The 23,295-nt window shown below is 38.2% G+C and overlaps 1 protein-coding gene across 3 annotated transcripts; it reads left to right on the plus strand.

The window, feature by feature from the left end:
• Positions 1-24: 24 nt before the first annotated feature.
• LOC109030255 (lysosomal-associated transmembrane protein 4A) lies at positions 25-14,694 on the plus strand. Of its 3 annotated transcripts, none has more exons than XM_019041122.2 (6): positions 25-162; positions 5,533-5,660; positions 6,530-6,749; positions 7,885-8,023; positions 10,890-11,034; positions 11,734-14,694. In XM_019041122.2, exons 2-6 carry the CDS (start codon positions 5,553-5,555, stop codon positions 12,013-12,015), a joined length of 894 nt encoding a protein of 297 aa, XP_018896667.2. In that variant the 5' UTR covers positions 25-162; positions 5,533-5,552; the 3' UTR covers positions 12,016-14,694. The 3 variants fall into 3 exon arrangements, with proteins under 3 accessions (XP_018896667.2, XP_018896668.2, XP_018896666.2); XM_019041123.2 differs by lacking the exon at positions 25-162 and adding an exon at positions 4,020-4,149; XM_019041121.2 differs by lacking the exon at positions 25-162 and adding an exon at positions 4,074-4,230.
• Positions 14,695-23,295: the final 8,601 nt, after the last annotated feature.

A 23,295-nucleotide genomic window follows, 5' to 3' on the forward strand; every position in this document is an offset into this window, starting at 1 on the left:
GAGCTATTGACACTTCGGGTTTTTTACGACCGCGGGAGGATCTCCAGGCCGAAGAAGATACTTACGTCCTAATCGTTCCCCTCCACCTCGGCACACGTGGATATGTAAGACCCTATCCGTTTTCCCTATTACTCGAGTTCTCACGAATTATCCTGAGATTAGGTACGTAGACAATATCTCTCAGTTTTTTTTTTTTTTTTTTTTTTTTTTTTTTTTTTTTGTATTTCTATAACTAAAGAATTAAGACGGCGCCCTGATAAGACACAGAAGAAATGAATTGCTGATTTAACAATTCAATAGTTTAAAAAAACTGACTGCAATGTTTCAAATGTACACTATTGTTAAATCAGTGATTTAATTTGTTCCGTGTACGCAACAGTCTGACGGAGGAGGAGAGGGTCGAACACAGCGAGACTTCCGCAAAATTATTTCAATAAGTGGCGTAACATACTTTGCGATGTATCGATTGATCTGCCATTTGAACCTATGGAAAAGGATCGATAAACAGGGTGTTCGTAACGAGTATCTTAATAATCGATTCTTTACCACAGCTTCAAATTGGGAGATATCGATCATTCGAGCTTCGCCACCGCAATCAATAGTCATGGTAATATTGTGGCCAGAAATTACAATTGACTACATTTAGCACGAGTTTCAGGGGAAAAAGCCATGAAAAACACTTCTCTACGATTTGGAGCTGAAAATGCAGTTTGAAGTTTTTATGGACTAGGGTCCCTTTCCCCGCCTCGATGATGTGTCTATTTCGTTACAGAGAGCTAATTAGACTACATTTTGCAATTATGATTTAAATTTCCGGCTCAGGTTAGAAACAACGTATGTACCTTCAGTTTTCCTATGCACATAAGTGTTTTTACAGATGAGCCAGAAATTGTAGTTCCTAATTACGAAGTGTAGTCCAATTATGCATTACATTCGACAGGGCCGGATTTAGGATTCCCTGAGCCCTTCAGCTACGCAACTGACTGAGATAGAAATCTCCAGATATATGACTATCACGAAAACTGCAAATTGGGTCAGCCGAAGAGCTCATCGTAAAATATTCTTGAATAGAGAAGGTACATGTACGTACGGAGAGAGAGAAATAAAGTTACTGAAAGATCTATTTCTGATACGTTTAGTCATCGCGGGCTACATTAGGCTATGTAGGGCCCCCAAATGGAGGACTTCTGAATAAAATGACCGAAAATCTGGTTTTATTCACGTTCAGCGCCGTGAATTTCATTTACACCGCATCATGGCCCTGGTAAAAATTGGCGATGGGAGCTGCGTTTCAAAATACCATAGGAACCCTATAGCCGGCCAAAGAAGGCAATAGAAAATCATATAGCTGGCTGTAGAAAGCGGAGAAAATCATACGGCCGGGCTATATGAAGCGATAAAAAAGTATGCAGCCGGGCTATAGTTCCTATCGCCCGGCTATACACTTTATCGCCATCGGCTATAAAAGGCTATAAGAAATTGTAGAAATTCGTGTGCTTTGGAAATCATTAAGTTTGATACGGAACCACCATAATATTCACAAAACACACATTATTTTCCTTTAATACATATTTTTTTTCATCAATTAAAATGAGAATAATCCATACAGGATATGCAAGCATTTCAAAATCATGAATTGAAAAACACTTACTACGCAAGATTATATTGGAGCCTAACACAGAGCGGAGCGGCGTGCTGCCAGCGTTAAGCGCGCACCAGCGCCTACAAACCTAACAGGGATACTTCACGCATGGCGCAATGCGTGAAGTATCCCTGTTAGGTTTGTAGGCGCTGAGGCGCTTTACGCGCTGGCTGCCCGCCCGCCGCGCCGCAGCAGCGTGCCACGGCATTTCACACCAGAGGTAATTGCACAGTATCATACGAAATTGAAGACGCTCCAACATATTAGGAATGGCAGGCATCCTTCAAAAGTACGGAGCTTTCCGCGCAAAGTAAATCAAGATACTACGGCCCAAAAATAGAGCGGTAATCCAAAAACAGTCCTAGCATCCGTAATTAGTAACATTTAGCATACGCTTTATCGCCTGGCTGTTGCTCAATCGCCATCGGCTATAAAAGGCTATAAGAAATTGTGCAGCCGGCTATAGAAGCTATTGAAAATCTTACAGCCGGCTTTAGGTCTATGGTATTTTGAAACACAGATTCTACTGCCAATTTTTACCAGGGGGTGCGTCGAGTTGCAATTTCCTTAGAAGTTGTGTAGCAGAAGAAAAACCAATAGCTCCATTCAATCATCGCTTCTGGAGCGAGAAAAATGTATGTTTCTCAGATGGATATCTATTCTTATATTCCCAGCATGCTTATTGATTTTGCAGGGGAATGATACGCGAACTTTAAATGGGCAATACCTACCGCCGAAGGTCTGCAAAGTCATTGATCTTTAATCAGATTGTAAGCGAAATAAATGTGCCTTTGTCGAATCGGCAACTATTCGCGCTCGCTGGTGTGTTTTTTGCCCATGCGGCGAAATCGAAGGCGGATCTTAAGTGGACGGTACTTGCCAACAGGTTCACGCATTATTGTTTAGTGCCTCTATCAAAGTTTATGGAATGGATAAATGTGTGTTTCTCGAATGGATAACAGTTCTCGTTTCCCGGCATGTTTGTTACGTATATGCAGGGAAATCGAAGACGAATTTAAAATAGACAACTTTTTAGACGCAGAACACATTTCAGAAGGAAAGAGCAGAACATAATGGAATTTTCACGAATATAAATTTACCAGACTTTGAGACTATATAGTTTCGCCATTGCACCCAGGAAATCATATCGTGTATTTAGGCTTATAATGTTACAGATTTCCTGTCACATTTCATTTTCTCTCAAGACGTATGGTCATAGTTTTTGTTCAAAATTCCGTGCGATTCATTAAGATTGCTCTTTGAAAATTTCGCACTAGAATGTCAAAATTATTTTTCCCAAAAGAAACATAAAAAAAAACCAACCAAAAAATGGACAACTCACTAAAGTGGGTTAAATGAAACTCTACACATCATACCCAAATACCTCATTCTTAGTAAATTGATTAAAACGTCGAGCTACAAGCCAAAATACATATTAATCAATTTACCAAGTTCTGTACAGCTTAGCCAGCCAAATTTGGCAAGAAAGTACATACCTCATTCTTTTGCAATTCTAAAGGCCGGCAAAATTGTAAGATATTTAAAAATGCATTTATCGGAATATTGACAATGTCGCGGTAAAAATCATTAATGGTTTACCTTTATCGGCACAATTGGCAAAGCTGGAATTAGTCATGGTGTAAGAGAGAAACAAGCAAACCTTCGGTTCGTGTCGCATGCGTCGGGCACTGAACGAATTTGATCCCAACGCCTGTGTACGAGTGATACAACTATTCGAGCTCCATGGATGTCCGTATTGCATATGCACGGGAGTGAAGGCGTTTCGACTACAGACGCTAACCGCCTCACCAGCGATGCTCAGCGGAGCGAGTCAATGAGAGGAATCATGCATAATGTGCGAATTTATTTTTCTTCAAGAGGGCCTGATCACCTTTCTTGAACAAAATTTAATTCGACAATTCTCCGTACTTTCAAAAATATTTCCCAAACATTTCCCACTTCAAAGGCGCGGAGTACTCTTTAAGGAAAAGAAAATATATGCGGACATTTTTAAACTCCGCATTCGAAATACGTAGTTTAATAGTCTTAACATCTTTATCGATTAGTCTAACGCAGACAGACATGGCACAGGGACAGGAAATTTCATTTCAAGTTCGCAAGTGCAAGTGAAAGCTCCAGAAAGTGCAGCCAGACGGTGAAATACAACACCGAGTTGTGCGCAATGAGCGGTGAGGACATGGGTGGGAGGGGGTATGACCAATATTGCCTCTGTTACCCGAAAATGTATGGAGCTAAACGCCGCTACATTGTCATTGTGTTCCTTTGATATCATCTAATTGAAGCATTGACGACGAAATTTCAGTTAAATTATAATGAGCAATGAGCCTCGATGTCAAATCGTTTGTAATTAGTTTTAAAAATTGGGTATACATTAGGACGTGTACGAAATTCGCACGGAAATCTGACAACATCGTGACGCTTATCTTACACGGTTTTTGACGTTGTCAACAAATCGTTATCCGAATTGTTATTGTTTATGCTGTCAGGTGTGTGATTATTCGACGAATATTTGGTGATTTTTGTGCATTTTGTGACTTTTTCTTCTCTCCAACAGATTTTTTCACCAGGTATACTTGTAGGCTCATGTTTTTTAGCTCAGCGAATTGAAATGTCTCTTCACTTTCATCAGAATTCATCAATATGCTGCTATGTGGCCTCCACTTTACCTTGATCTTTATCAGTGGAAGAAAAATCTCGTCATATAGATCCAACTCGATTTCCGCTTTTCTCAAATTTTCGAGCAGATTCTATACGTTTTATTTTCACTAAGCTCCTCCTGCATTGAACGAAAGTTTTTTGTCCTTGCCATGACCAGACTTAACCTTAAAATTATTGCGCTCACACTACACTCGGGGCTGAAAGTGTCATTTTTTGGAAGCCTAAGCCCAAATATCCGTAATTTTTGTCTGAATAAATGCCTGATATTTTGCTGATTTCAACTTTTCAAGCAGGACTGAAAATTTCTAGATTTAGCTCCGCCTACTGTTACCCACTTCTAAGATACATCGACTCTGTAAGTCGGCAATCATCTATCTCGTTTGCAGTGTCTGAAAATCTCCGCCTCTTTGTTGTTTTTTTTAAAGGAGAACAAATTGACATCACTCCTTGAAGTTCATGCTGAACTTTCTTCGTACAGTGAAGAGAAATCACGGCAGTTGTAAAGAATTGCTGTTGAGTAGTTTTCCGCTCAGAAAATAAAGTATGACAGGAAGTTTGCGATGTCGCAAACCAAGTTATGTGATTGCCAACTTACACCTTCGATTTTATTCATTTCATGTGAATTTTGTGCTATAATGCTGCTTCTTTTTCAATTAGGACGGATAAGATTTAAGAGGATGACCCGTTTTGGCTAATAATCTCAAACAGAACCTATACCTATCATGAGGAGAATAGAGCTTACACTAAACTGCTCTCACAGTTCAGTATGTGACCTTTCAAGGAAGGGGCCATACTTGAAACTTTTGTTATTGAACTTTCGTAATGATATTCTATGATTATTCCGAAACCAGATTCATTCATGGCTTCCAACATTAACTGCCCTTCTATTTCCGAACATGACATAGCACCCTAGTGACACATTTATGTAGTCACTAACAAGTTTTGTAAGGCATCGGACAGACTCAGATTTTTATTCATTGTCAAGGAGTCAGAAGTTTCGATATTTTTGGGTTACTTGTAAAATTTTCAGAAAACTTTCCTGCAACTGAAATAGTGGAACCCTTAATCATCATGCACTCACGCAATTTGCATTACACATATTTTAAGTATTAATTCAGAATCCAAATATTCTTCAGAGAATTCTTTTGTTTAAAATAATTTCATTTGTTTTCAAGTGTGGTCGTGTGAAGTTATTTTAAATTTTTTTTCAGGTTGAAAATCCGGAGACAGGATGAAAGCGTTGCAGCTTAAAATGGGCCTGCAACGCCAAAACAAATACTGGCGCACTGTTTGTTGTCATGTAAGGTCAGCTGCTCTCTTCTACGGAGTTTTTCATCTTGTAAGTATCCTCCAATTTTTTCTTTGAGTGAGTGTAAGTTAGGTAGTAGATTTAAAAAAAAAATAAAGAGAAAAAAATAATCAGTGTATTCGTTTTTATCTCAAAATGAAAACTATGGGTGTTCAAGGTGTCTACAAGTCCGAAAATAGTACTGATTTTTTAAGGGGGGTCTAGTAGTACTGGAAAAGTGAAGAAACTCTGCAAGGAGGTCCAGAATTTTTTTCATTTCTGAGCAAGAAATTCAAATTTTTGAAATTTTTTGAATATCGTCAAATGGAGGCACTAGAAAAGCACTACAGAGAAAAATCTTGTTTACCCAAGTGGCAAATTTTTTTTGCTGTGTGATTTAGCTTCAGGTCATTCAGTATCAGGATCAACAAATCTTCAAATTAATTATCTATTATCTGGTATTGTCTTAAAGTTAAAGAAGTTTTCTAAAAACTGTTCTTAAAATTTCAATTTTAAACTTTTGCGGCAACTATGACAGTGCAAGATTTTAACTCACACAAATAGATTTAACAATTGCACCCTTTGTCTCTATCTCTGCATTGAGGTGAAAAGACTTTTGTCATAATTTTTTTTTAAATAATTTTATGGCATCTCTCAGAGAATCAGCTCTCACCCTTGTCAGATCATCAGCTTCAGGTTTCAGTGGAGCATGGTTTTTTGGAATTTTTTAATATTCTAGGAGACGCCTTGAAATAATGTTGCAATGTAACAAAGACTTGTGTCAAAATAGCAATCAGTCAGTGTCTTTCTGACTGATGTAACAGTCCTTGTTGCAATTTACACGGATCAAAATCTCAAAAGAGCATAGATGTTTTTCTTTATATCACTTTGAAATTTAAAACATTCCTCTTTATTTTTAGATGGTGTATATGCTGACACTAGTTGTCATCCTTGTCAATGATCGATTTGTCTTGGAAAGTGTTGAATTAAGTTCCATCACTCTTGAGGAATCAGATGGAGATTCGCTAGCAGTCTCCGATAATGATTTTAACAATGCTGTCGGCATAAAACCCGACCGCCAATCTCCAGATTATCTTTTAGCTCAGCTGGCACATGCTGCTGCTCAAAACATGTTTGGCTGTAAGTATCCATAAAAAACATCTAAAGATAAAACATCAGTTGTTGTTAAATGCTTAGATCAAAAGCTTAGCAGCTGGTATCTGGGCGGAGGAAAATGTTCCTTTTGCATTCCTATCCTTGGCTTAATGAATATTTTTACATCTCTAATTCAGGTGTGTTATGATTTTTTAAAAGCAGCTAAAGGATTACTTTCACAGTTTTCCTGGCTTCACACCTTTACAAGCACTATCGACTCATTAATTAACACAAACGATGCAGGCCATTAGGAGATTTGGCAGCCAATTAATAATTATATCATTGAATACGATAAGATCTGTCTGAGGAGGATTCTGAAAAAAAGAGTCCTTAATATGAAGTGAAGATGTGCTAGCTTCTCTAAGCAATTGCTACCCAGACAAATTTTAGCGTAGCTGAAACCATTGCTACCTACTTGTACCGGTAAGGCAGAGCTTAGAAACAAACTTATTCATATCTAGAGGGCCCTTTCCTCCGGAGCCATCCTCGATTTTCATTTTCTGGTAGATGATCCATAATCCAAAAAAGGCACTAAAACTTAGGTTGATATAAAGCTAAATACAAAGTAGGTATGTTATGTTATTGAAACAACATCGATTTGATGATTACAACTCTTTTCATGACTATCTGCCTGATCTTTATGAGCTCTCCTACTTCTGATTGTGTGTTCTAAATGAAATTTTAAAGTTATTACAACCACTTGTAATTTTACCGTGCCTTTTATGTTTTGAAAATCCCTCCAAAATTCAAATTCCTAACTGCATTTGAGTTTTGCATTTAAACTTGTGAGCACCTCTGCAGGTGTGAGCAATACAAGTTTTTCAGTGAATTTTCAGATTTGCTCCATCTGAGATTGAATTTAATAAAACCCAGTTCAATAATACATTCTCATTTTTTCTAATACTGTGCTACAAATCAAATAAGTTTCAAATTGTTTTACTCAAGCTGGAAGAGTTTATAATTTTTCAAGAGAATCAGTATTTATTCTGCTCTCTTAGTCTCTAAGCAGTCTGTCCTTACCTAATGGTCTGATAAAATTAGGCGAATATTTCAGTGGATCATCTCCCATCTTCCAACAAGAAAAAATAAATATTTTTAAGATTTAATTATAATTTTCCAGGTGAAAGATTTGTTGGGGTTGTTGCTACTCTCAGCGCATGTGGCATTGCCTTGCTGTTTGTCTATGGAGTGTGCAGAGGCAAGCCCGGCTGTATGATCCCATTCTTCTGCTTTCAAGTTTTTGATTTTCTCATCGAAAGGTAAGATTAATTGGTTTTGCTCTGGTGTTGGCATGTTCTGCAATGAGCCCTAATTTATATTGTTTCCTACCTTTTTAAAAGTAGTTACTTCACGCTGATGTTTTGTTATATCGCATTAATTCATTACTTACTGAGATCTGTTCAGCGGTTTTGCTGGAAATTTTTGCACTCTTGCTCCTTCACTCAACTTATAGCTATAATTTATGAGGAAGTTAGATTTATGAACCAAATCATTCGGTGGACAGTGAGAGCAATAGTCCGAAAGGTCAAAAAATTGAGATGGAGGATCAAAAACGTTTTAGCAAATACTCACTCCCACTCTAGCACCCCTGATACCACAAGCATTATATCTTTTTCCGAAAGAGGGAAATTCATTCCAGAAATTAGGTGCTACAAGTTGTGTCACCAACTGTGATGATCTTAAGATGCGTTGTCAACTTCTCATCAGGTCTCTCAGTAGACTGTTGTTAAACTACCGCTGGGCAACCTCCTGATTGCCACAAGTTATTCGTAGTTGCCCAGCAAGTTGTTCAGCAATCCAATGAGCTCTGTGGGCTGCTGAGTTGCTGTGCATCTTACCAGGTTTTGTTTTGACGCCATTTTCCAGCTCTGATAAATGTGCTGGTTCAAGATGACGCACCTGAATGTTAATGTCTTAGTCATTTTTGCTACGTCATCATACAATTTTCAAAGTTGCTTCTTTCTGAAATTAACAACGTATCTCTAAACCTTCTCCTAGTAGTCACCTGACAGATTACAAAATTTGAGATTATAAGTGGCAGTCAGTTCAGCTTTCATTATGTCTAAATTGCAAGAAAACCATTTTCGGCGTATCTTAAGCTGCGCCTCCTATACTTTACAAGCAGTTTGCTCCTAAAAATTCTCAACTTGAAAGTGAAAACCAGCGGCTGGGTCCTCTTTAGAAACGGGCTTGCTTGCATTGTAAGCCTGAAGGGCCCCAGTCACCACAGTCAAATGAAAGAACTGCAACAAAGCATTGCTGAAATTGGATAGGTGTTAATAAAATTCTCATGAAACGGTTGTGGCATGTGGTAGGAACCATAGGAAGGCAGATAAAGCAATGATGGGGAACTTTGCTCTTACGATCATTTGCTTTAGTCGGGTAACTCGGGGTTATTGCATCTTGGGAGTAAAGTTTAATTTTTTAACAGTATCCTCGCAATTTTTTTTCTCTTTCTTCACATGTGTATATTATTCTGGGCTGGTTGGCTTTATTTTCCAGAAGCATTTTCTTAATTATGCTTGCACTGTGCACTTTGTCGAAACTTTCTAATTCTGCTCACTTTTTTTAAAATTTTTCTCCCCCAAAAAGGAGTAAAAAATACAGACTATAATGACTTATTCTTGTACATTCACACGATAGCAACAGAATTTTTTAATGTATTTTCTCTTTTTTTCCCTCTCTCTTTTTCAACGCTCAAAGTTGTCCAAAAATGTAATTTGCGTAACTTGATAAGTGGAGTTGGAAACTTTCTATTCTTTCATTACTGCTGTAAATGAAGATTTGAACTTAAAAAAACTCCTGGACCAAAAAAAAAAAAAAAAAAATTGACCTGACTGTCACCTTTTGCCGTGATTGATCTCAGCCTGCTTGCAAGCTGACGTGCCTATCTCTCTATTTTCTTCCGGTTTTGCATTCATGGTTTTCGTTTTCCTTTTTGTCACGGAAGTGCTGGTTTTGAGTGTTTCTTATCCTTGGTTTTTTTATGAAGATCAATAGTAGCTTATATTGGCCTTGTGTGTTTATAATTTTTTTGCGCTCATGTATATATTGTTGCTGCTTGCCAAAAATTTAAATTATTGCTTGAAAGAAAACCGCCCACGCAAGTAATGCAGTTAGAGATGAATTGTAAAAGCCTGGTTGCAGTTAATTTTATCCCTACAGGCAAGTACCTTTTTTTCTTTCTGTTACTTATATATTTTTGCATGCTTTTATCAAAAATGTGTACACCCTCTTCACTTAAATCTCATGAGGTGCACTTGAAAGACGTAGAGCTTTAGTTGCTAAGGAACGTTGCCTAGATTCTGTAGATTTTTCACTTGGTTTTTTTTTTTTTTTTTTTTTAATTTATTTTCTTTTTATGTAAGAAGAGGGGAATTCCTTTCCTCTTATAAAAAATAGGAGAATATTTTTGGATGTAGGTACTTCGATTGCATCATACGTTTTGTTTTAGTCAGACTTGGAGCAAGTAGCACAATTAGCAAATTCTCAGCAACATTTTAAGTCACTGCACTTTAGTCTTTTGTACATATATCAATTATTTTTGGTGTATCTTGAACTGATCATAGAAAAAATGTGCATACCAGTTTTAAGTATATTTGTTGTTTATTTAAGGGGTAACAAGGAATAGCAAAAAAGCAAATAACAAACGGGGGACGGAAGTTAAAAAATCTCACTTTTACTCACTGTATCTTTTAAACTTCTTAACTTTCAGGAGCTTAATAACTCTCATTCTTAACAAAATGCTGAACTCTCTTTAGAAGTTAGGAGTAGCTTGACTTGAAGCGCAGGGCTTTTCAAATGAAAGTCAGAGCGTTCAAAGATTGACCTACATCATTCTGTTTTATTTTGTTAGTTTTATAATGAACTACCCTAAATGCCCACAAATTATTAAGCAGATTTTGTTTTAAAGAAGAAAAAAAAGTACTTTAGCGCTTGCTTCCAGAAGATACATCTGATATTCTAGATGCCCAGATGTTTTGTTCCCTTTTTTTGAATAAGGAAATTTCAACCTGAATGAAAACAGAAAATTTTATTCTGTAATCAAAGAATACATAAAATTTCGTTTATTAATTTGAAACTTTTTCATTTCTTGTAATCTTCATAATTTTTTTTTACACTCAGTTTCTTTGTGATGGGATATATTTGCTCGTTCCCTGTAATGGAAGTCATAGTTTCCAAATCAATGATGCGTTTTCCAGTCGACCTCAGCCCCCGGATGATCACGATTCTGATACTTCTCTCGTTCGTTGCAACTTTACTTGTGAAGGTACTTAGTGTTATCAGTTTTCTCATGATATTTTCAATAACTTTCACTAAAGCAAACAGTACTTGTTTAATTATTAAAAAATGTTGACTGTAGTTTACCTTTTATCTTAAAGCAGCAGTTTGTACTCCTTCTCTCTCTGTGGAAAGAATTTTTTGAGGGAGTCAGTTCGCCAATTGTACGGAGTGCAACTTTTCCCTCAAATCAGGGTTAATGTTTACAATATTCTTATCAGCAATACATTTATCCTGCTGTTTAGAAATTTTAGGTGATCTGTATGCTCAACAATGTTTACATTATTTCCTATCATCCCTGAACATAAACGTTTATTAGTAATTGGTAAAAAAAATTAGTAAAAAAAAAATTGAATGGATTCAACCTGAATGCCTAATTTTCTCTCATGTTATATTTTTTCAACAGAAAACTAAACCACTTAACCTTTAAAAGTTTGGTAAATTCACCCTAGATCATGAAGAATATACTTAAAGTTTTGGCTTCGCTTCGTTTTCTACTTTAAAAATAAAACATCAAAATTAATATGGCAACACCTGATGTAGTTTCTGCTGTGGCTGGTTTTAATCCATGCCTTTCAGTAGTTCTTTGTCGGCACATGTTCTTCCTTATGAATTTAGCTCTCCAACATTTCAATTCTCCATTAGTCACATTCGTCCGTTCTCATTTTTTATTTTCTCTCTTTTCCAGTCGTACTTCATTCGCGTAATGTTCAACTGCTACAAATTCTTCGTCCTCCGCCAGACCAACGCATTGCGAACCGTTAATTGCATTGAACCGCCAATGGATAATCAGTCTCTTTTGCCGAGCTATGCAGCTGCTGCCACTAAGTATTTCCCACCACCACCTCCAGATTACGCCACAGCTTGTGCACAAGATTTCCCAAAAATCAACGATCCGAATCCAATTCCAATGAATGTACAGGCCCCTCCAGCCGCACCAAACACTGGAAATGCCGCTCGCTCAATGTAAAACCTAGTACAATAAGATTGAATTTCTTATTGAGTGTGGTACTAGGCATTTGTCTGCCCCAAATCATTCCTTTTTACCCTAACATTTTGGAAGCCATTTAGTTGGCTTAAACACTCAACTTTACCTCCAAATTTTATTTGGTTTTGTAACAATCAAAAAAGCGTCAACATTTCCAGAAAATTCTGCTCATCCTTGTAATATTTTGCAATACTTATTGGAATTTAATATAGTACTATGGTGCTTGATATTATGGTTATTTGGGTTTTGTCTTCGTAGTCTTCATCCGGTTGTCCAAACTAAATGTACTATAAACAATGAAAGTGAAAGGGTATGGTCCATGCCGCCATGCGGCCTCGAAGAAGCCTGATTTTGACATTTTTTCTCTAGGCCTTGAAAATGCTCAGAAAGTGCTTGAATTTTACTTTGTATTCATTTTCAGCAGTAAATGCTCTTTCTTAATAAGTAACATAGCATTTGATGAACAAGCGTAGAGAAAACATGACAAAGGAGGTTTTGAAAAACGATAATATTTTTTCTTGAGGCTGCATGAACCATGAATGATCGCCTTTGTTTACTGTAATTTGACTCTATTAAGTGAGTTGAGCATTATCTTAGTAAACGCCGCTAGGTCTTAGCTCATAAAGTATGCTGGAATGTTGTGTTTTCATTGACACTATATTCAAAGTTATTCTGGCTCCAATTAAACCATTGTGATTTATTTTTAGCTAGTCAAGGTTTTCCCTCCTAAACATTTTTAAATTGATTGTTTTATTTTTTTACGGCTGATTTCACTATTATGTGTAGTAATCTTCTCTAAAGTAGTTTACTTCATCATGCTGTGAAGAGAAAGAATATTCGAATCTCAAACAATACGGAAGTATTGTTGGAACCTTTAAATTTATCAAATCAAATCTTAACATTTTTATAAATTTTTTAAATCTAGAGTTACAGTACTGGTGAGATGATGCATAAGTAAGTTTGTTTGATTTTAGGCGTTCCCTATATCACTTGATCCTTTGTTGTGTGTTTGTTGAATTTGATCAAATGAGGATTTTCATCAATGGTGTCAAATGAAAAGTAATTTTTATCCTTTTTTCATGCACCGCAGAAAAGTTACCCCCAAAAGTCTTGAGAGCTCCAAGATCAGCTTCGTTCGCAAAAATTTTATACAATTTTAAACATTCACAAATTTTTACCATTTTGATTTACAATCTGTTTTTTTCAATATATATATATATCCTGTACCATCACATTGCCAGTCTTCGCAAGAATGCCGTAACTTCTATTCCATATTTTCCAATTATCTCCTGTCAAATTTTTCTATTTTAAGAAAAGCAGCAAACTTTCAGCCTGATATCTTCAGAGTGACTGTAGCGTACCATTGGAGACTAATACCGAAAAGTTCAAGCACTTAAGTACGCAGATATTCTTTTAACAGCAAAGTTTATCGGAAACAAAATTGCAAGATATGAATGAACTTATGGCGTTCCTGCTTTGGGTGGCAGCACAGATCTGTCTCATTATGGCATATGAGCTACTTTTTGTCAAAACTGTCATATATATAATTAAATTGAAAAGAATAGACATCGTAGAAATACGCACCCAAGCTCTGCACAATCACTTATTTTTTTGTGCCACCTATAATTTTAACTTTAATGTTTTCAAGGGTCTATGTCTATACATAGTTATAAATTAATGTATTTGACTATCATAGTTTGTATTATTATTATTTATTGGAATCAAATTTTTATGTACCAGTTAAATCTTGTTTTAAAGTGGTCACTTGCAATCTGTACACCCTCGGTTTCTTTGTTTTTTTTTTTTTAAATATCCCTCCAAATTTTCCCTAGATATGGATGAATTATTATTAGATGATGTTTGGCTGTCATATTGAAGATCTTTATTTAATTTATTTTTTTTCCCTGTTAATTATTCTCTGCCATGTTTAGCATTTATTTCCTATTAATTCTTTGTTTTAAAATAATGCAATTTGTTTTCTTGATTATTCAGTGCACAATCCGTTATTTCTTCTATTTTCGTTTAAGTAGCTCAATGGATGTGAAGAGCTTGATCCAAAAGAAAGGGAGAAATCATAAAGAAAAGTATTATGTGTGAGGAAAAATTCTTTCAAAATGAAATAGAAAAGGGAGGTAATATAATTTATTGTGATGACAATACTTTGGTGATATACTACATATGATATCCAGAATTCAAATCTGAAACTGGGTTTTATAGATTGTTTCCAATAGTTAATTTATTTACCTAGGGCATTTCTAGAAATTTTTCAGAAGTAGCCAAACTTGAAGAAGTTCATCATTGGGAGCTGTTTCCCATCAATGTATTCTCTTTCATAAGTCCATATCCGAAAATCTGTCAAATGGACTCATATCACTATGATGATTACTAAGGTCAACAATTACAATCTATTTGTATAAACAAAGTAACCTTACTTTCCAAAATATTTCTTGATTTAAAGATAAAGTCATTCCATAGACTAGAATATGTCCCAGTATGAATGAGTTTCACCATACATGTATACATAGGAAATTAAGCAAATATTCTATCATAAAATTATTCCTTGTCTATCATAGATCTCTAAGTATATTTTGTCAAATTTATCCATCCTAATAGTATTTATGTACCTAAATAAATATTTTCTTTTTTGTTTATTGTGAATAACGTCTCTTTTTATTTTAGTATCTCCAAGCAATTTTTTAATCCCGCATTGTTTCCCCTCTTAATTTTGATAAGCAAGGTAAAATAATTTTATAAAAATTAATGATGTAAAAAATTAGAAAACCATTTTTTAAAAATAGGAATTTTTGCAGTGTGACTTAAAAACTGAGTGTCACACTCCTCTCAATAAAAATTTTGGTTAAATCCCTAGAGCAAACAAAATTGTGGTGAAACAAAAATATTTTACCACAAAAATCACCAACACTTTGTAAAAATGATTTATCCGTAAATGTACTTATTATGATGAATCAACACGAAAAGTAAACATACATCTATTAATAAGAAACAAGTTCAGGGCTGTATTAAGGGGTGGCCACGTGGCCACGGCCCATGGCGGCAAATTTTGCAATTTTTTAAATATAGGTATAAAAAAAATCGGATTCAGAAAAAAATTACGAACGAGAAAAGCGTCTTTCGGTTTTCGGTTACACAAGAAAACACGCAATTTGGCATGGAGCAACGCGATGCAGAGAGCAATGATGATGAGGACTTGAGATGGAAAGGAGAAGTCCTCAGCGCGGCGCGGAGGTTGGCATGTAACACGTATTAGCACCTGCAAGACCGCATTAATACTTCACGCATTGCGGCAAATACAGTGCGGTCAGCAGCGCAGCGGTTGACGTGAAACGCATAGCGCCTACGAGACTTCATGAACACTTCACGCATTGCGTCAAACACAGTATGTGTTCAGGGGCGGTCGGCGTGAAATGCATAGCGCCTACAAGACTGTAGGAATACTTTACGTATTGCGTCAAAAACAGTGCGGTCAGCGCGGGGCCGCGGCGGAGGTTTAAATTATTATTAAACCACATTTATGTTTGTTCTTGCATAATTTTTACGTTTACTTCTTACAAATGGAAGGCCTTGTTCACACAGAGATAGGTTTACGGAACTTAACTTTCGCGCAAAGTTCCGTGAACTTTTGCTAGTAGTGTTGACAGGGCTTTCGCAAAAAATGTGTGCAACACGAGTAAACGCGTCTTATGCACCCCTTCCGGCACGTTCACTTGATGGTTTTTATTGATTTCAAAACGAATGAGAAGGGGGCGGCAAAATACAGGCGGCCCATGGGCGGCAAGTAGGTAAATCCGGCCCTGAACAAGTTTGCTAATAGACTGGTTTTGTTTTTAAGGTGTAGCAAAATCCAAAACAGAAAAACGAAGCCAAAAGTATGAAAATGAAAAATTCACTATTCACATTAAGTACCTGATGGTATGTGATTGATATTTTGGATCCCGATAATTTTATTGAAATAAAAGAAAATACAGAGGTTGAATAAAAATTTGTTCAATACCTCAGTGTTTGTCAACCAGAGTGACTTTATTTTTGCGAGACATTTGTCCAAGTACGCACCTACCGCAAGACAGGTTGCTTTCTTGGGATTGCATGGTAAAATCATGCATTATGCTCCTGTATCGAAGTGTCGTGTGTGTTGCCTATCTACTAATTGAAGGAACTCCTCTTTTTGAATCATTGCTATGAAATAAGTTGCAATTATTTTTCTTTGCATTATGAGCCGTCTTTTTTCGTCTGATCGTTTATAATCGGAATCCATTGACCGCATGATGTAAAACCATCGAAATCCCGATGACGTAATAATTAATCTATTGCAACTCTGCAACTCTGTTTCAATATTTGCCCATGCAGCGAAATGCATTTTGAGAAGATATTAGACTCCAAAAAATCATATTGTCCTCCTTACTGGACTGGTGGAGCCTAAAAGTATTAGGGAGAAAGAAGAGTGAAGGGAAGGGTTTGCAGCAGAGATTGCTCCACTGACTGACTGCATCAACAACAAGAAAAAATTAGGGGCTTCTCCAATGGACCGGTTCACATGAACTTCAGTCCAATGCCAAACTGCATGAAAAATTACAAACCAACGGTAAGAAATTTGCTGATTTTTCGCCTCATTAGGCAACTCCACTCGATTGACTGAATGAGGTGATTATCTGCGTTGCCAAATTTCGGCTTAAAATCAATTGTTTCCTATGAACAGGGCAGTGGAACTTGAGCACACTTTGCTAGCCCCGGTGATGGATTGATAAATCCAGTGCCGAAACGTGAATCATTTACAATCGATTTTTTCCCATTTGAAGCCATGGTAAAGAATCGATCATTTAGACATACTCTGATAATCGATCCTTCTCCATTGGTTCAAATGGCAGATTAATCGATACATCGCAAAGCACGACACGGCGCTGTCGATAATGCGCCGAGCGAAGTCGTCGGGTCTGAATATGGGACTGGTTTGGAAAGTTGTCGCCCTATGTCCATAAAGGGTGAACATTGTTTATGACGTCACCATATTACATCTATGTTCTCGCCACGCCGACGCGGGCCATGGCCCATGGTCGCCAAATGTTCCTGTCTCCTGCGGGCCGATTATTGAAATTGATAGACAAAGCTATGGATAAAGAAGACAAAAGGGATATGGAGAGATCCTACTCGTGGAAGCGAGCGGTTGCAATAGACAAAGGAGGTAGGTAATAGACTAACTAACAGCAACCCTGGATAGACCCAACAGTTAGTACACCATTTTTTCCCTCAGTCTATAGAAACCATTCATTTCAACCAATAGGATCGCTCCATACTCCCTGTGTCCTCTTTGTCTATCGCTTTGTCTATCAATTTTAATAATCAGCCTGCAGGCCCTCCCTCGGAATCCCTTTCTCTGTCAGTCGCGCAACCCGCTTCGCTGTCCCATCGCCTGCGCCGATATCACAGTCAAGGAAGCATCCCCCAAATTTTTTAAGCTGGATGTTTCTATTCAGTTTTTGTCGAGAATGAGGACTACTTCGCCATCAAGGGGTTATTGGGCATGGAGGTTTACAGGGTTGCCACAGTCAGGGAAAACCAGGAAATGTCAGGGAGAATGACGAAAATGTCGGGGATAAATTGTCAAGTCACCTGTATCTCCTTTCTCGAGTGGGTTTGACGTTTTGAACAGAAAATTTTGCCTGAAAACTATTTCAAATCATGTCTTTTTAAGCATCTGACATATAGACGGTGAAACTACTAAACCACGTATCTCGTTTGCGGTGTTTAAAAATTTACGCTCACATTTTATTTTTTTGAAGTAGACCAAATCAATATCATTCCTTGAAATTTTCACAGAATTTTCTCCGCACGAAGAGGAAAAATCACAGAAATTCTCAAGACTGGACGTTAAGTAGTTTTCCATTTAAAAAATAAAGTATGGCAAGAAGTCTGCGACGTCGCAAACCGAGATACGTGGTTTGGTAGTTTCACCGTCGATATCCTCAATGGGCCTGTTGCAAACTTTTGCTAGAGCAAAAATAAGAGTTGTTTCTTATAGATAATGCCTCAAAAATCACGATGAGCGCATCGGCAAAGTCTGAAATGCACTCATAACTTCACAATCTGCGTAAGAAATTTGCGGTTTTTTAAGCTTCCCGCTTCAAAAACGATACTCCGGCACAGGTGAACATTTTGTTAGAGGAGTCGTTCCATCGTTGGCAATACTCATCATGGCCGACGCCAATCCGCCAAAACACGTGTGAAGGTACAAGATAACACCTGAACAGGATTAGACCAGATAACAATCGGCGTGTTTACGTTCATATTTTTCTCGCCCGCCTTGATTGACCTTGAACTCTCCTTGAATTAAGCGCAGAACTGCGCAAGCGTCGGCCATGATGAATATTGCCGACGATGGAGCGACTCCTCTAACAAAATGTTCACCTGTACCGTAGTATCGTTTTTGAAGCGGGAAGCTCAAAAAACCGCAAATTTCTTACGCAGATTGTGAAGTTATAAGTGAATTTCAGACTTTGCCGATGCGCTCATCGTGATTTTTGAGGCATTATATATAAGAAACAACTCTTATTTTTGCTCTAGCAAAAGTTTGCAACAGGCCCATTGTCAGGGAATTTCACCAAAATGTGACAGAGAAATCCGGGAAATGTCGGGGAATTTCATTTTCAAATTCTGTGGCAACACTGTCTAGAACACAGTTCAAGTCCCCTTTATTTGATTTTTATAGTAGGTTTCACGTTTCAAACAACAAATTTTGCGTGACATTTTTTTTCAAATCACGCATTTTTATCCATCTGGCAGGGAATTATAACAAAGTGTGTCCAGGAAATCGAGGAAATGTCAGGGAATTTTATTTCTAAATTCTGTGGCAAATCTGGTTTACTTTGATGGTCGTATCTCTAAGGTCAGCAAAAAGTATAGTGAAGTTTGTGCAATGGGTCAGCCGCGAGATGCAGAGACTCGTAAGATTGGTTTCCACGATCAAAATTAGCCCATCAAAATTACTCGGTGTTGGAACTGTTGAGTGTTGCCGATCAAAATAAAGAGGCGCTTCTAAGTTGGACGTATTTGTACCAAAAGGAAACATGTCGCAGGCAATCCCTATGCACATAGGTCCTTTTATTATAAATACGTTCAGTTTAGATCAACTTGAATTGCGCGCAGGCGCCGAAAGACATTCATTCAATACCCGGTCCGCGATTTTTGGTCGATCGAAATTCAGCAGCGCCTTTTAATTTAGATCGGCACCACCCAACAAGCGCGCGCATCGATAGTGACTTACATCAAACTGAAACACGATGGGTATCGAATAAATTTGGACGGCAACTATACGAGCACCGAAGTCGGCGGATTGCATAAGTATCGTTTCGAAGGCAATTTTTATACCCTTGCCTGAGATAGGATACGAAGACCAAGTCGAGTTGAGCGCTTGAACCGTCTTTCGTTAGCATCAACAGTCAACTATTAATGCGTAATTTTTTGTTTTTACAAAACCACGTGAACCATTGGAACTATCGCGTATATGCCGCTTTATTGAGGTTAAATACGCGTAATTTTTCATATTCCTACACAGCCGCCGGAAAAATTGCGTATTTGCCGCGGTGATAAGATGATAAACGCGTAATTTCTCAATTTTTTGAAAAACCGCCGGAAAAATTGGGTAATTGTCGCGATACCGAGATGAAAATCACGGACAATTTCTCGTGTACTTTCAAAACCGCTAGATAAATCCCGTATATTTTAAATGTACACAGTAGGTTTTATGAGAATATTTTATGAATCGAGACTAGTTAAAACGGACACGATCCACGCAACTATTCGAACACCGAAGTAGGTATATGGTAGCACGTGAAAATGAAGGGAAATCTTACCTTTTCACCTGTTAATTATTGACGTTTGTGAACGCCGCGATATTAATGAGAAAAATGAATTATAACTACAGACTCATTTTGTCAGTGCAGTTAATTTGTATCTTTCGAGTTTAGTAATTTATTTTAGAAATTATTTGTGTTAAGTTGTTCAACAATTGCTCATCAATCATCCCGGCGTGACGCAGGAGTCTCGGAATGGAGATGTTGCATGTGTGAGGAATTTGCGATTTGACCATTGATTCTTATGTAAAAGTTCGCGAGAAACACGATGGTATACCACTGGTTTTCTCTGAACTCAACTCCCAAGCTCAAAAAAAGCTCTCAAGTTGAGGCCAAAATGGAGGGGATATCCCACCCTACCCTGAGAGTCCACCTCTACATCAAAACAAACTCTCCATGCAAAGATAGGGAGCAAATACATTAGCAGGGTTGCCACTTTATTTGGGGATTCCAAAACTGAAAACACGGCAACCCTGCTTATGTATTTGCTCCCTATCTTTGCATGGAGAGCTTGTTTTGATGTAGAGGTGGACTCTCAGGGTAGGGCGGGATATCCCCTCCATTATGGCCTCACTTTGAGAGCTTTTTTTGAGCTTGGGAGATGATTTCAGAGAAAACCAGTGGCACCATCGTGTCTCTCGCGAACTTTTACATAAGAAGCAACAGTCAAATCGCAAATTCCCCACACATGCAACATCTCCATTCGGGACCTGGAAAATGGAAAATGTTCAAAAGTGGCGCCAGCTCTCCCACTTAAATTACGACTCTATGTACTCTATGTGCCGTACCCACCTCAAAAACAAGAAGTACCTACTCGGGGGGGGGGGGGGGGGGGGGGGTGAGGTGGCCTCCGTTCACCTTGATCCGCGTTTCGGGCGCCTTTTCTGGATTCGGATGGAAGAAAAGCCGAGGATGCGAGTGAGTGTGGTGTGCTGCCGTGCCAAGGAAAAACGCCGTATAAACCTTCAGGCGTTGCCAAATTTCCTTCAGCAAACCACGAATTTCCTACTAAACTTACGGATATGTTTCTTCTTAATTTTCCGGTAATTTTGTTTGCAATATCACTTCAAGTCCCTGAAAATTTCAAGGAAAAATATTCATAGCTTGCCTCAAAAATGAACATTTTATCGAAAGAAATTTGGTAACTCTCGAATGCTCATACGGCGTTCTTCCTTAGCACGGCGCGGCGGTGTGTGTCGCTGCTGGCGCGAGCGGACTTTTCCATAAGCCGATGCTAATACTCGCCGGGTCATCTCGTCATCGCGGCCGCTATGAAACACGGCACCGAGCGAGCCGAGTCCCTGCTCGAAACGACACTGGCCTTCTTCAATGGTGAATTATCCGTTCGTTTACGCCCGGCTTGCCAAATTGCCCCAAAATAGAGTGTAGGGACAGGGTGGCATGAAAGGTGCGAAAAGAATGACCGATTGGAAACTTTAGTGAAATATTTTATGAAATACACGAGGCTGTGGAATATTTTATATTTTTCAGGGGCTAGCGTGAGCAACCCGCACTCGAACTCACTAAAATTGAGGAAAGTCACACTTTTTACATCTTGCAGGGTTGCCTCAGTCAGGGAAAAGCGGGAAATGTCAAGGAATTTTAAAAAGTCAGGGAAAACCGGGAAATGTCAGGGAATTTTAAAAAGTCAGGGAAAACCGGGAAATGTCAGGGAGTTTTAAAAAGTCAGGGAAAACCGGGAAATGTCAGGGAATTTTAAAAAGTCAGGGAAAACCGGGAATAGTCACGGAAAATGACGAAAATGTCAAGGAAAATTTGTTAAATCACCTTTATTTGCTTTCTAGAACGGGTTTAAGGTTTCGAACAACAAATTTTGCCTGAAAACTATTTTCAATTATGTCTTCCTCACCACCTGGCGTATCTTCAATTGTTAGAAAATTTCGTCAAAATGTGTTAGGGAAATGTCAGCAGGGCCGGATTTTCCTACTTGCCGCCCATGGGCCGCCTGTATTTTGCCGCCCCCTTCTCATTCGTTTTGAAACACCAATAAAAACCATCAAGTGAACGTGCCAGCGGGGAAGGGGTGCATAAGACGCGTTTACTCGTGTTGAACATATCTTTTTGGAAAGCCCTGTCAACACTACCGGCCAATGGTCACGGAACTTTGCGCGAAAGACAAGTTTCGTAAACCTATCTCTAATGGACAAGGCCTTCCATTCATAAGAAATGAACGAAAAAATTATGAAAGAAGAAACACAAAATTTGGTTCAATGATTTTAACCTCCGCCGCCGCGCCGCGCCGACCGCACCATGTTTGGCGTAATGCTTGAAGTATTCACGCAGTCTTGTAGGCGCTATGCGTTTCACGCTGACCGCACTGTGTGTGGCGCAATGCGTGAAGTACTCATGCATTCTTGTAGGCGCTATCCGTTTCACGCTGACCGCAATAATTGTACTGTGTTTGATGCAATGCGTGAAGTATTCGTGCAGTCTTGTAGGCGCTAATATGTGTTACATGCCGATTGCCGCTTCGAGGGCTTTTCCTTTTCATCTCAAGTCCTCGTCATCATTTCTCCCTAAGTCGCTTTGGTCTCTCTCTTAACTCGACTAAATAAAGGTGCTGTCTCTTGTATCACTGAAAGACGACAAAATTAGAAAAGTACTGTACTCTCGGGAAATGAGAGATTTTGTAGCCTTTTCTCGTTTGTAATTTTTTTTTTCTAAATCCGATTTTCTTATACCTACATTTAAAAAAATTGCAAAATTTGCCGCCCCCTATATTTGCCGCCATGGGTTGCGGCCCATGTGGCCACCCCCTTAATCCATCCCTGAATGTCAGGGAATTTTATTTTCTAAATTCTGTGGCGACCCTGATCATGCGATACATGAAAAGGAACCGGTATTTTTCTACATCTCTCATAAAATTTTGAAATTTCATGAAATATTTTACGTGAAATTCCAAGATTTTATTTTTCATGAAATTTTCCTACCTTCTGTAGAGATACCATCGCCGCTTCTTCGACCTAAGGGCGTATCTCTATATTTTCAAGTGAGCCCCAGAAAGTATGGAGTTATTTTGAGGTTAGGGCACACGTGGAAATATGTCACATAATCGTGTTTTGGTGCTTGATTCTTGTGGATTAGCCAAAAATAAGAAGATCTTTCCAGTCAGCAACTTTCAACGTTCAATATCGCGGAATATCACGCTTTGAAAAATTCGGTTTATGACATCATCCACCGCGGTAGTGACCCCCTTGGTTTTTTCCAATTTGCTCTGGAGACACACATTTTCACTGGTTACTCAACGTGAAACTCGGATGAAAGCAAGGTAGAAGAAACCAAGGGGGTCACTACCGCGGTGGATGGCGTCATAAACTGAATTTTTCCATGCGCGATATTTCGGTTATATTGAACGTAGAAAGTTGCTGTTTGGATC

Source organism: Bemisia tabaci, chromosome 8 (genome assembly GCF_918797505.1).
Source record: "Bemisia tabaci chromosome 8, PGI_BMITA_v3".
NCBI classification, from domain to species: domain Eukaryota; kingdom Metazoa; phylum Arthropoda; class Insecta; order Hemiptera; family Aleyrodidae; genus Bemisia; species Bemisia tabaci.